The sequence below is a fragment of the Symphalangus syndactylus genome, chromosome 22 (assembly GCF_028878055.3).
Source record: "Symphalangus syndactylus isolate Jambi chromosome 22, NHGRI_mSymSyn1-v2.1_pri, whole genome shotgun sequence".
NCBI classification, from domain to species: Eukaryota; Metazoa; Chordata; class Mammalia; order Primates; family Hylobatidae; genus Symphalangus; species Symphalangus syndactylus.
This window is the reverse complement of record NC_072444.2, coordinates 28,404,882-28,419,421: the sequence shown is the minus strand read 5'-3', so window position 1 is coordinate 28,419,421 and position 14,540 is coordinate 28,404,882. Positions and strand designations below refer to the sequence as shown.

Genomic DNA, 14,540 nt, shown 5'->3' with positions numbered 1-14,540 from the left:
TTTTGTTTGTTTGGGTTTTTTTTTTAATGTTTTAATCTGTATTTCCTCCTCTTTATCTTCCTAAGTTCTACCAATCTGGATGACTTCCTGAAAAGGAACAGTATTTTTAGCATAATATATGTGAAATTGGTTAACCATCAATGTAACTCTCAGAGGCAGAAGGCAGCCATTTACTTTGGCTCCATCCTTGCCCATACCTTGCTATTTAAAGCTTCACAAACTGACCTAGCATTTCTTCCAAAATGCTTCTCTGATCTAACCAAGTTTACTTAGCCTGAAAGACATAACCCAGGTGTTGCTCACAGGCACTCGACAAAAGCAGAATTAATTTGCGTTATCCGCTACAGAATTTGACAGAAATTGGCACATTTTGGCTTCAGTTCAAGATTTGAAGTATCTCAGCCCCAAAGCAACTTCAACTAGGAACATCATACATGCACATTGTCAGAGAAATAAACTGAGAGTTTGAGATGAAAGGCGTCCTATTGTGTGATTCTGAGGTCTAAGATCTCCAGAATTCATGATTATCTGAAAGACCTAGGAAGAAGAGGTCAGGTGATAGGAGAAGAAAGAAGAAGAAAGAGTTTAATGTGTGAGCTTTTTCCAAAAGCACTTTTATTATTATTATTATTTTTTTTGGAGACAGTCTCGCTCTGTTGCCCATGCTGGAGTGCAGTGCCATGACCACGGCTCACTGCAGCCGCGAACTCCTGGACTCAAGCGATTCTCCAACCTCAGCCTCCCAAGTAGCTGGGACTACAGGCACATGGCACCATGTTCAGCTATTTTATTATGTTTTTAATTTTTTGTAGAGACAAGGTCTTGCTGTGTTGACCAGGCTCCAAAAGTAAAATTTTTAAGGTTGGTTTCTGAGGCATGTAGAAGTTTTTCTCTTTAATGTGCTGATTCCTAACTATTAACTATTACAAGTTTTAAAATGCTGGATTGAAGACACTCAATTACAGTGAAGAACTTTTTAAAAGGATTACCTTGAACAAAAAGTCATCAATATTCTTCAAGCCTCTCATATGGAGAGAAATTATCTTCATCATTAAGTCCTTACCCTTAATAAGTTTACAAACTCGGAGGACAATCAACTCAGAAATAAGACCGCAAGGAATGAACAGCTGGGGATCAGAAGTCAGCACGAGGAGGCAGAGGATGAACTACCAGTGAGTGATGCGCAGAGGGGAGACAGTGAGTAGGGTCTGCACTGGCATGAGACGTTAGTTTCTTCATAGAGCTGCAGCCCTACCTGGCCCAGGAGGTCCAGAGGCCCAGCCCGTCCACTGCACAGCAGGGAACTCACACCTTCAGGTGCTTATTTCACCAACCCTCTCACAGAGCAGCTGCTTCAAAGTATTCATGTAAATGCCGAGGGAAACCCGTTCATCAAGACTGTTGTAGTCAGATCAGACACTGGGTAGTTAGAACAAATTAATATGCCAGCAGCAGTGAAGTTTAACAGTAAGTAGCCAGGCATTGTGGCTTGCCTGTAGTCCCAGCTGCTCAGAGGCTGATGTGGGAGGATCACTTGAGCCCAAGAGTTTGAGTCCAGCCTGGGCAACATAGCAAGACCCCCATCTCTTAAAAAACAGTAATGATAATAATAAAAATAATAATTAGAATGTTCCAAGTATACAGAAAACTGGGAGGAAAAAAGGGAGAGTTAGGCCCATGTACTTATGTTAGCTGGGACACATTTGTTTTGCTTATTCCTGTGACTCCTGAGGTGAGAAAACGTGGTAAATTTAACAGAAGGGGGCCACATGTACACAGCAGGTGTTTTTTCACAGCCAAAGCCAGGTGAGGGTAAAGAGAGGACTGCCTTGTTGCCACATAAATCTCTTCAAAGATTTGATTTGGATCCATTCACCAGAAGCTTCCTTCAACCTCTCAATTATTCAGTCAGTCTCTCTTCTTCACTGCTGAGGTTTTCAAAGTGAAGCTTCACTTCCTACACATAAGGGAACCATTTGATCCTGAGGCTCTGCAAGGGCTGGATGGCTGCCAAGACATTTTTCAAACCAAGAAGCAAACATGATAAAAATGACCCCAAACGGATACGGATGTATGCAGTTAAGGATCATTATTCTATACTCAAAATATTCACCACTTTGGAGTCATGTTTTGTTTTTCAACATAAAGCCAGGCTCTTTCTGATGTGCAAGGCTTCCCTCTCAGCTCACGGCTACAAATCCCCAAGCAGCAGCAATGGGGAGACAGTCAACAGCTGCCTGATGTTACAAGCAGGCGCTGCAGGAAAAGGAAAGCAGCTTTCTCTTCAGCAGGAAGAGAGGACTTTGGCTGTGTATTTTTAAAATTCCAGAGGGAATGAAAGGTCACAAGAGAAATGAAAGAAGGGAGAGAGGAGAGCCATGGCTAGAGAGGGGCTGGGAGGCATGAGTGAGGAGTGGGGAAGGGTGGGAGACACCAAGAGGCAGAGAGGTGGGGAAGGAGAGAGGATGCCAAAGGGCATGGAGACTAAAGAGAGAGGAGATGGCCAGGAACTGAGGGAGAGACAGAAGCAGAAGCAGCCACGGATTGCAAGCTGACAAGGCCCTGAGGCTGCCTAGGCCAGGCTGAGAGGAGTGAAGGCAATCTCACAAAGGGCGGTTAAACGACCACAGTCTATACGCTTGTTCCATCCTTTTCATCTCCTTAGGTGTTTCTTCCACACAGGCTTTTCGCAGAATTTTAAAACCTTGTCAATCAGATCTCTTATCCACTCCTCACATAAAGAGGCTTACAGTAAAAAAAACCGTATCATTATGACTTCTCAAAACTGAATTTAACGTTGTCTAAACATTTTTAAATGTTTAAGGTGTTTCTTTCTCTTTATTAATCACGTAAGATTTTTATGTTTGTTTTTTTTTTTTTTTTTTTTTTAAAACAGCTTCATGAACTCCATAAGTCTGATAAAGTTAAAGTCTTAAGGGACTATTCAACAAGCACTCCATTACCAAACCCTAGGGCCATTTCAGTGCATCTCAGCTCCCGCTAGCTTTTCCCATTCCTCAGCCCTTGCCCAACCTCACCCACAGCCATTCTAGGAGCAAATTCTCTTTTCTCTACCTTCAAGGTGCAGCCTGGATCTCGCTGCTTCTTATCACGGCCACTGCTGCCACACCACCCAGCCACCAGTCCCAGCCTGGCGTGCAGCAGCTCCCGGAGGCCACCAGACTCAGCGACCAGTGAGCTCCACTGTTGGAGTGAGTCACTCCTCTGTTCAGAAGCTGCTCATGTGGGGCACATCACCGCGCCCTGATGGCGGGCCAACAGGTCACACCTGATCTGCTCCCTCTGGGACACCCCTCCCACAAGCCCACCGCCCACCTCTCCTACCACTCCCCTCCTTGCTGTGCTGCAGAAACATTCCTGCCTACTTCTTGAACATGCCAAGCATGCTTTCACCTTAGGGCCCAGAATTCTCTAATATCCAAAAGGCTGCCTTCCTCACTTCACTAAGGTCTCATCTAAATGTTACTTACCAGGACTTTTCTGATCCTCCCTTAGCTAAGACAGTACCCCACCCAGCTGATTCTCTCTATTCTGTATCTGCTTCACCACTCCCTGACACATACTCATTTACGAAGGTCTCCCCTCTCAAAACTTAAGACTCCCAAGGAGGGACAACACCTGGCGCGCAAGCAGGCACTCAGTAAATATTGCTGAATCAATGAAAGAGCGGGATCAGGAAAGCACATACAATTTCTAAACATTGTTTCTTAGCATAATTTAAAATACAGGAGAGGAACTTGGAATCAATATGTGTATTAGTGCCAGCCTTCATTTAAATTTCATTCGACCTGAAAGGCAAATGTCAAGCGGTAATATTCATACTGAAGACTGTATTTGCAAAAGCACAAGAAATCTGTAAGTGGTTTACAGCAATGCCTTTTACAAGTCACAAGATGGAGATGTAGCTTCATTAAAACCGTCTGCTGGATGGGAATCCATGGGTTTGCAAGGCTGTATTTGTGGGCACATTTCTCTCTCCCCACTTCCTTCAACAGGCCACAGCAATACAATCAATATGTAAAATCCAGTATATTTATTTTATCAACTCTCTGCTTCCCGCTTGTAATCAATGTCCTTTAGGAGGTCAGGGGTCTTACAAGCCCTATAAAAACAAGTCACCAAGCCAAGCATGGTGGAGCATGCTTACAGTCCCAGCTACTCAAGAAGCTGGGGCAAGAGGACTGATGGAGCCCAGGAGTTCAAACCAGCCTGAGCAACACAGCAAGACCCCCTTCTCTAAAATAATTATGATTAAAAAAAAGACAAGTCACCAACCCTACTTTAGGTTATATGTCCACGGGTTTTAACATGCTGTGTCTTTAAATAGGGAGGTATCACAAGCTAGCTTGCACCAAAAACAAGTTCAAATTAACTTTTTTTAGGAGTAACTATCAATTTCTCCTTTCTTTCCATGAAAGTTGGACAATCTTTCCCGTCATCTATGAAGCCTAATCTTAATAAAATCAAGTCTTTCTGTACAATTGTGGGGCTGAAGGGCCCCATCCTCCTGCCTGGTGCTGCCACGGACAGCCATTCTGCATGACTGAAGCTTCTGCTTTCCCTGAGCAGCAGGGAGGTCACACACTGAGACGCCCGTGGCCCGATGCCCCAGAGCACAATGCAAATGCTGGTTCCTGCTCACCACTTCGTCCTCGGTCCAGCACTTCTCGATGAGCTTGGGCACAGGCTTCTTCACCAGGCGCTGCAGGGCTTTGCCAGCATCGTAACCGCTTTCATGCAGCTAAAACAACAACAATTTTAGTTAGCTAACTGCACCAAATAACAGACAGGACACAAATCAATTCAAGGCAAGCTCCTCATTGACTATCTCTCACAGAAGAGTCAGGAAAGGGGCACTGAGACTCCATCATTTCAGTAGGCATGGGAATTTGTTCTCATCCAAGACCATCCTATCCCAACCCCTATTCCACTCGCTCTGGGAGAGGGAGACAGGCAAGGCAGAAAATATTTTGGCAAAGATAGGAATAGGATTCCCCTATATTCCCATAAAGCAAACATTTAGGGAATGTTTGGCTCCACCCAGTGCTCAGGATATTCCATGCAATCATTATCTTACCTAATCCTATGGGGAAAGTATTTTCTCATTTAATCTACGGTTTAGGAGCTATCATCGCCCTACCTCACAGATGAGGAAACTGAGGCACAGAAAGATCAAGTAAAGGTGTTCACCACACTGAGCCAGCAGGTGAAGCCAAGACTCCAACCCAGCCAGGAGGACCCCTACTCTTGCCTCATTCTCCGCAAAGCAGTGTAAAGTCACACTAGATTATGTTCTTTCTTTTTAGCATTTCTTAAGTTTTTCGACTGTGCTAATTTCACATAAAAACAAAATATTTAAAGTGCCTAAAATTTAAGAGCTTTTTAAAGAAAATAAAGTCTGTAATAGTATGCTAGTTTTTCAGTACATATGAATAAAGATGCAGGCTTATCTACATATTCCCTTTAGGACTAGACTTGTTTCTTGTCAAAGCTAATCAACTTTTCTCACCCTGCGTCTTTTCAACCCTGTGTAGTGTCTGGCACCATGGACTCCTTCCCACCTTGCAAAGATGCTCCGGACACTCCAAGTTTCTGAGTTCCAACTTGCAGATGATGTAGAGAAACAGCAGGTACAAAGATCCTCTTGCTCTATCTACCTCCCCATACTGTGGCTGTCACTCAGAATTCTCATTGGAAATCCACCTTTCCTTTACAAATCTAGTTTTCTTACACAAAGATTGGTTTTGTCTAAGACTTGTATCTCCAGTGCTGAACACAGTCCACAGTATAAGGTAATACTCCAGAAAAACTTGCTAACTTCCTAAATACTAGGTTCTGGGACACAGCAGTAAACAACACAGAGATCCCTGTTCTCATGGAGTGGACGTTCTGATCTTTTCACTTGTGCTTCAATCTCTTATTTTAACAATGAGCCAGCATTTGCCGAACATTCAGGACAAGTAAAGCTGAACATTCAAGACATGTAAAGAATAAACCTTAATAAGTCACAGTCCTTATTTCCAGGACACTTACAAATTGGTACAGATACAAAACATACGAAATGACAAGATCGAGTAGGTTGTAATAATTACTCTCGCTTAGGTTTAGGCAAAGACCTATGGAATCACAAGAGGAGAGAGCCATGTGTTTCCTCTTTCTAACAGAAGACTCAGGAGGACATGCAGATGCTTTCCTGGCAACTGCTGGAGCCCCTGGGCTGGGCACAGAGTAAGCTGGCAGTGGTAAATATTTGTTGAATGAAATCAATAAATAAATGCTGAAACACACACTGCAAGTCTCTTTTCCAACCATTTAACTGCTAACGAAAGGAATATCAAAACATTCATTTGCTTTTCTTTTCTTTTTTTTTTTTTTTGAGACAGAGTCTCGCTCTGTCACCCAGGCTGGAGTGCAGTGGTGCAATCTTGGCTCACTGCAAGCTCTGCCTCCCGGGTTCACGGCATTCTCCTGCCTCAGCTTCCCGAGTAGCTGGGACTACAGGCGCCCGCCACCATGCCCGGCTTATTTTTTGTATTTTTAATAGAGATGGGGTTTCACCTTGTTAACCAGAATGGTCTCAATCTCTTGACCTCGTGATCCACCTGCCTCGGCCTCCCAAAGTGTTGGGATTACAGGCGTGAGCCACCGCACCCGGCCCAAACATCCATTTTCAATGCTCACTCAGCAAAACAGAAAGTATTAAAAATTTGAATTTCCAGAGCATTCTCACAGTTTAGAGGACACTAATTTATTCTAAATCAAGGCTGGGAAGTCCAGGTTGTACATTAGCTATAACAATAAATCAACTATCTTAAAACAAAACAAAAGACCTACAACAATGATCAATACTGGATCCCACTTGGGAGTGGTGGTGCAATGAATAAATATTAACTTATTTATTTTTATTATTATTTATCATTAGATTCATATTTATCATTATCACTAGACTCTTTTAAAAATAAAATACTACTATGATTTGCAAATGTTTGAAAACTATCCAATCTAGCCTTCTTTCAGACGTATAAAAAGATCTGAAATAAAGTTGGATTCTCATACTTTGCCTAATATCCAGAACAAGCAGACATTTTTAAAGTTCTATAATACAATGGGGATTTATAATCACAGGTCAACGTGGATTGGAAATGAATAAAAGGAAGAATTAAACGCCTACTTAATGCAAAAAGCACACATTTTAGTGATAATCTGAAATCAAATGAAGTTGATCAAATCATAAATTTCTAATGAAAAGCTCATGGCAAAATTAACAACTTTTATAAGAGGTAATTATACTGTATGGGGTAATTAATTATAAGAAAAGTGTGAGGCTAGGCACAATGGCTCACACCTGTAAGCCCAACACTTTGGGAGGCTGAGGTAGGAAATTGAGTTCAGGAATTCAAGACTAACCTGGGCAACATAGTGAGACCTCATCTCTACTAAAAATTTAAGAAATTAGCTGGGCGTGGTGGCATGTGCCTATAGTCCCAGCTGTCATCCCAGCTACTCAGGAGGCTGAGGTGAAAGGATGGCTTGAGCCTGGGAGGTTAAGGCTGCAGTAGCCTTGATCACACCACTGCACTACAAGTCTGGGTGACAAAGTGAGACCCTGTCTCCAATTAAAAAAAAAAAAAAAAAAAAAAAAAGGGTAAGTAGGAAAAACTATGGACTTTGAAGTCAAACTGCCTGGATTCCAACTCTAGCTCTACTATTTACTAGGTATGTGACCTTGAGAGAGTTACTTATCATTTTTTTGCCTTAATTTTGACATCTTTAAAAATGGATAAAATAACATCAACCTCTTAGGAATATGTGAGGATAATATTAGAAAATATATGTTAGCTACATCTTTCAAAAAGAAAAAAAAGAATCGGCCTCAAGTTTGATCGACTTTCCAGATTACAGAGTAGTCTTCTCAGAGACAAAAAATTTTGTTAAGCTATAAACAAAAACCACTTATGTGTCACATAAAATTACCCATGTTAAATGAAATTTGATTAAAACTCTGGTATCACATACAGGAAAACATTTGAATTTTAAAATCTTGGCTGGACGCGGTGGCTCACGCCTGTAATCCCAGCACTCTGGGAGGCTGAGGTTGGTGGATCACAAAGTCAGGTGTTCAAGACAAGCCTGGCCAACACGGTGAAACCACATCCCTACTAAAAAACCTACAAAAATTAGGCAGGCGCGGTGGCAGACGCCTATAATCCCAGCTACTCGGGAGGCTGAGGCAGGCAGGAGAATCGCTTGAACCCAGGCAGCAGAGGTTGCAGTGAGCCGAGATCGTGCCACTGCACTCCAGCCTAAGAGACAGAGTGAGACCCCGTCTCAAAAAACTAATAATAGTAATAAGAAAAATAAAATCTTATGTGCCTGCTACCAGGAAATTGCTCATAAGAACATAAAGCCCACTCCAAAAGCAAACTGCTGAGTGGATGAAGTTCAATCAAATATCATTAATCCCTGTGGCATTCCGGCCTTTTGGTGAACCAAGAAGAGTTTTAAACTATAGCTGGAAGAGATGCTTCCACTGAAGTGTTGAACATCTCATTGTGGTTGTTCCGTTTGTTAGAGAGCATGGCTGCAGCCTGCACGATGCCCCTCAGCTGAATTTCTAGTGATGAGCTTAATGGGGAAAGAGGCACTCCTCTGAACAAGTCCTGGCATTCCCACTTCCTTCACAAAACTTTATTTCAGATGGCAGTTTCTCCTGAAGAAGCTATTCCAGTGACACGGTAACTCAAGCTTCCTTCCCTACTCTGTTCTCTAAATAATGGTGGATTCTCTCCTTTTGTTTGACCTGTTGTCTGGCTGGCCTCTTAAAATATCCCTATTCCTTAAAAAAATAGTCCCTATTCCTGACTTTCCCATGATACCGGTAAGTACTGAGAATCCCTACCTGTCCTCACCCCTAAACAAAGACACGTCTGAAAAGTAAAAAGTGTGGGATTATTTACCCAAAGTGATAAATTTTTTTCTTTTTCTTTTTTTTGGAGATGGAGTCTCACTCTGTTTTCCAGGCTGGAGTGCAGTGGTGCGATCTCGAGTCACTGCAACCTCCGCCTCCCAGTTCAAGCGATTCTCCTGCCTCAGCCTCCTGAGTAGCTGGGACTAGAGGCACCCGCCACCAAGCCCAGCTAATTTTTTGTATTTTTAGTAGAGATGGGGTTTCGCCAAATTGGCCAAGCTGGTCTTGAACTGACCTCAGGTGATCCACCCACCTCCAAAGTGCTGGGATTACAGGCATGAGTCACCACGCCCGGCCCCAAAGTGATGAAATATTTCTTGAATGGATGAAGGAAGAATATTACTGCGCGATCATCAGTATTTCACAGGGGCAAGTACAAAACTTAGTCAAGTGGCTGTTCTGGTGTGCCCTCCTCCTTAGGAAACCTAAGGGACTCTTTTCTCCTTAGGGAACCAAGGGGACTCTTTCTAAAGGGGCACTATCTTCTTAACGTTATAGATATTGACTTCTACCTTGTAGAAATCTTGTCTGAGAAAATTCTGAGACATCTTTACAGAAATTTTTTTTTTTTTTTTTTGAGACACAGTCTCGCTCTGTCACCAGGCTGGAGTACAGTAGTGCAATTTCGGCTCACTGAAACCCTCCACCTCGCAGGTTCAAGCAATCCTGCTGCCTCAGCCTCCCGAGCAGCTGGGACTACAGGCGCGCCACCACACCCAGCTAATTTTTGTATTTTTAGTAGAGATGGGGTTTCACCATGTTGGCCAGGATGGTCTTGATCTCTTGACCTCGTGATCCCCCCCGCCTCAGCCTCCCAAAGTGTTGGGATTACAGGTGTGAGCCACAGCACCCAGCCTTGTTATTAAAGATACACTTTTAACATAGTAGAAGTTGTTATGGCCTACACAGCTTCATAATAGGGAAACTTACCTTTACAACATTTGGGGAAAATTACTGGTGATCAGGACATCTTTCTTTCCTTCAACACATTTATTGAGTGCTCAACTATGCCAGGCACTCTATTAGGTGCTAGGATATATCAAATAGCCCTTCTTTTTTTCTGTCTTTGAGACAGGGTGTTGGCTCTGTCTCCCACACTGGAGTGCAGTGGCACGATCATGGCTCACTGCAGCCTCAATTTCCTGGGCTCAAGCAGTCCTCCCACTTCAGCCACCCAAGTACTAGGACAGTTGTGCACCATGCCAAATTTTTTGTATTTTTGGTAGAAATAGGATTTTGCCATGCTGCCCGGGATTGTTTTTTTTTTTTTTTTTTTTTTTTTTTTTTTTTTTTTGAGAAAGAGTTTCACTCTGTTGCCTGAGCTAGAGTGCAATGGCACAATCAGCCCACTTCCGCCTGAATTCCTGGGCTCAAGCAATCCTTCTGCCGCAGCCTCCCAAGTAGCTCAGCTTACAGGCATGTGCCACTATGCCTGGCTAATTTTTTTTATTTTTTGTAGAGACAGGAACTCACTATGCTGCCTAGTGCGGTCTCAAACTCCTGGGTTCAAGTGCTCTTCCTGTCTACACCCCCTAAAGTGCTGGGATTATAGGCATGAGCCACTGCACCTGCCCCAAATAACCCTTCTTAAGACGGAGTCTCACTCTTGTTGCCCAGGCTGGAGTGCAATGGCATGATCTCGGCTCATTACAACCTCTGCCTCCCAGATTCATGTGATTCTTCTGCCTCAGCATCCAGAGTAGCTGGGACTACAGGCGCACGTCACCACGCCCGGCTAATTTTTGTATTTTTAGTAGAGATGAGGTTTCGCGCCATGTTGGCCAGGCTGGTCTTGAACTCCTGACCTCAGGTGATCTGCCTACCTCGGCCTCCCAAAGTGTTGGGATTACAGGCATGAGTCACTGCACCCAGCCAAAGTTTTCCTTTCTTTAGATGAGGATAATGTTCAAGAAATAATGTTCAAGAAAGAGCTAAACTGGATATTTCAACTATATTCCTTACATAAAGCAGAACTGGTAAATTTATCAAAATACTGGCTATCTTAAATCTCTAAAAATTGTCATTAGAAACATTCCCCTCTAATACAAAATCAAGTTCTGAAAGATTGCCATAATTTCATACTGTGAAAAACATTACATAGATTTCAAATTTTAAGCACCTGATCACGACCACACAGCTACGTCTGTAGTCAGGAAATTAAACACAGGTTTCCCAATATTGCTAAGGTAAAATGTCCTTTAATGTGAGTCAGATTTTCTACCATTTTCCTAAGAAGGCTGTGCAAAATAAATTGCAATGAAGATGGGGAGAAAAGAAACAACTCTCAAACGTCTTACAGCTTCACTTTGTAGCCACAGAAAAGCAATTAAAGCAAGATAATTAAACCTTTCTGTCCATTTTGCAGCCAAGTCAGACTGGTAAAATCTGGGATTAAATGCAATTTTAATGTAGAGTATACAGAACTGTACATTTTGGAGCTACTGTAAAAAGATCAGTACAAAAAGCAGGGACCAAGATAAAGCATCTTGACTCAGTGAGCTTCCAATCTTTGAAAGCTAGGGAGGGGAGAAGCACTTAGATTTTATGCTACCCCCATGCAACCACTATAGCAGGATGTCATTTAGCAGAAAGCACTTTCAGATTCATCACCACAGGTGTGTGGCAGTGGTGGTTTTTTTTTTTTTCTAAATCCAATGATCAAGGAAACATTTACTTGTAAATCTTTCCACCTCTTTTCCACATCACTAAACTGCATGACTGCACTTCTACCCAAATAAAACCTGTCTTCCCTAAACCACAGGTTAAGACCTAGGATTTATGATTAGGGAATCTGATAACAAAACAGTGATTTCTTCAACAATCCACCAGCCTTTCAAGTCATTCCATCTCAGAACTATGCCTGTTTTGCTGTTTTCTAGCAATTGGCCTTTGGTCTCTGGGTGTGCTCCACAGAATCCTCTGAGATGTGATTTTTCCTTCGTTGTTGGTTGTTCATTGTGAAAGAACAAATGTGAGTGAACTCTTTCCCTATGTGGTGTCTAGCCCTCTTCTGCCACACCTTCTGCAGCAGAAGTCCTTAGTGTCCTTGAACCCAGTAGGACATTCCAGCCTCAGAGGCAGGCTGCTCACACTATATTCTCTTTGCTTCCATTCATTCAACCAAGAGGTACCAAGCAACTCTGCCTGCTAGCAATGGGGAGGGATACAGTGGTGTGCAAAGACAGACATGCATGAACTATGCAAAGTGGACTTCATCCGGGATTTTGGTGCTAAAAACAATAGTAACTTCTGAATAACAAACACTTCGTTTGGCTCCACTATAACAAAAGTAACCACTGTACTGATTCATTCAGAGCCAAAGACACTGTGCCATAATAACTAGACATATTTAGCTAGTTGCATAAAAAGCTCTCAGTAACTAACTCTAGGTGCTACAATAAATTAACAGCTAGTCAATACCTTCTGCAGCCTAGTGAAAATAGTACAGGATGTGAGGCAAGTGACAGATTCTTGCTAATAGCCCTGTCCCGAACCAGCTGAGTTGAGGTTTTCATCTGTTAAATGGGCCTAACACCACCAGACCTCAGCTGTGTCACAGAACAATGGAAAGTGCTAAATGAGACAAAATGTGTCAAGATACTCTGAAATGTAAAATAGTTGTAAGCTGTACAGTGGTATCATCGTGGGGAGTAATATTTTAGATATATGGCTCTTAACTAACACTATTCAAACAAGAGGTTCAATAGAGCCAACAATGCCGGTAGTCACTACACATCTGCAATTGTCTCACTACAGCCTCTCACCTCCTCCTGATTAGCAGAAAGAAAGGATCATGCTACAAGAAAAACATTTCTGCATAAATGCCCAAGTTAAATCTGCTACTCTCACTCTGCCTAACAAATCATTCCATGCTTATTACTTTCTATAATTTAATATATATAAGTGCTTTACTGGCAAGCTTCTCGAAAGAATAAATAATACTTAATGACTGCCTACAGTTTAATTAACTCATGATTGAACTTCTCATGGATTGCTATAAACATTAAATTATATTCTTCCTCAAAGCAACCATGGATAAAAATCTTGTTTAAAGCTTTAACGCTCTTGCCTAAACAATTCTGAAATTCCAGCAAATCTGTATGTTGTGCAGAGAGGTGAGAGAATCCACCTTAATGCATGGTTATGAAGTGTGTTATTTTATAGAGCAAGGATGAGGCCTTAATTGTAATAAGACTGAAAATGTGCACATGTCCAAGCACCTCATTAATATTACAGCAGTCATTAAACATCTCTGGATCTCAGGCAGTCTTATTAGCATAAACGCTGCGTATTACCACAAGGTTTCAAGTTTCTATTCTGGCTTCTCATCTTAGCTACCATTTTCTGTCTGCGTGATGTTGCAAATAAATTTTCCTTTTGGCATGGCTCAGCTGTCAGGCACCTCTGTTCTATAATGAACCCATGCATTACATCTCCCTGCTCTGACATCTCTGGTCTCACACATCAAAATATTGTTCTTCAACTGTAATTTATAACTTAATTTAAATGTCCCTTTTCCCGTGACCTTTTTAGATCAAATGGCAGTGCATCTGGCAGTTTCTACTATGCCAAAGCATACTTTTCAAATATAGCCATTCTAATAACTATATAAAAAGCCTACTTAAGTTAGACTGCATTCAGGCTAATTAAATAATTCCAGTCCATTAAGAACAATATTAGATATTAAGGTCTTTTGCTATGCAAAATATCTGTTTATACATCACAAGAAACTGTCAAAATAATTGAGAAAGGAAAAAAGGATTTGGAATAAGTCTTAAAATTCTTCATACAGTTTTAATTATTTCAACTATTAAGTGAGAAAGACCTTGCCAAAATATGTTCAAAACAAAATTTAAAAATTTCTTGGCCAGGCGCAGTGGCTTACACCTGTAATCCCAGAACTTTGGGACGCCGAGGTGGGCAGATCACCTGAGGTCAGGAGTTCGAGACCAGCCTGGCCAACATGGTGAAACCCCGTCTCTACCAAAAATACAAAAATTAGCCAGGTGTGGTGGCACGCACCTGTAATCCCAGCTACTTGAGAGGCTGAGGCAGGAGAATCACTTGAACCTAGGAGGCAGAGGTTGCAGTTAGCCGAGATTGCGCCACTGCACTCCAGCCTGGGCGACAGATCGAGATTCTGTCTTTAAAAAAAAAAAAATTTCTTGGCTGGGCGTGGTGGCTCACACCTGTAATCCCGGCACTTTGAGAGACCAAGGTGAGCAGGTCATTTGAGGTCAGGAGTTTGAGACCAGCCTGGCCAACATGGTGAAACCCTTTCTCTACTAAAAAGAAATACAAAAATTAGCTGGGCATGGTGGCGTGTGCCCGTAATCCCAGCTACTCAGGAGGCTGAGGCAGAAGAATCCCTTGAACCCGGGAGGCAGAGGTTGCAGTGAGCCGAGACCACGCCACTGCACTCTAGCCTGGGCGAAAAGAGTGAGACTCTGTCTCAAAAAAAAAAAAAAAGAAAAAAATTTCTTATAACCATAATTCACAAATGTCAATACATTTTCATTTATACCTCCATCATCGATGACCTAGTGCCAAG

The 14,540-nt window shown here is 42.3% G+C and overlaps 1 protein-coding gene across 14 annotated transcripts in view; it reads right to left on the bottom strand.

Annotated features, from left to right (window-relative positions):
- The window catches only part of RERE (arginine-glutamic acid dipeptide repeats), a 467,189-nt gene that overhangs the window by 108,371 nt on the left and 344,278 nt on the right, over positions 1-14,540 (bottom strand). For all 14 annotated transcript variants that reach the window (XM_063631886.1, XM_055262461.2, XM_063631890.1 and 11 more), the window contains one exon: positions 4,664-4,762. In XM_063631886.1, coding sequence (XP_063487956.1) covers positions 4,664-4,762 — 99 coding nt within the window. The remainder of the gene's footprint in view (positions 1-4,663; positions 4,763-14,540) is intronic.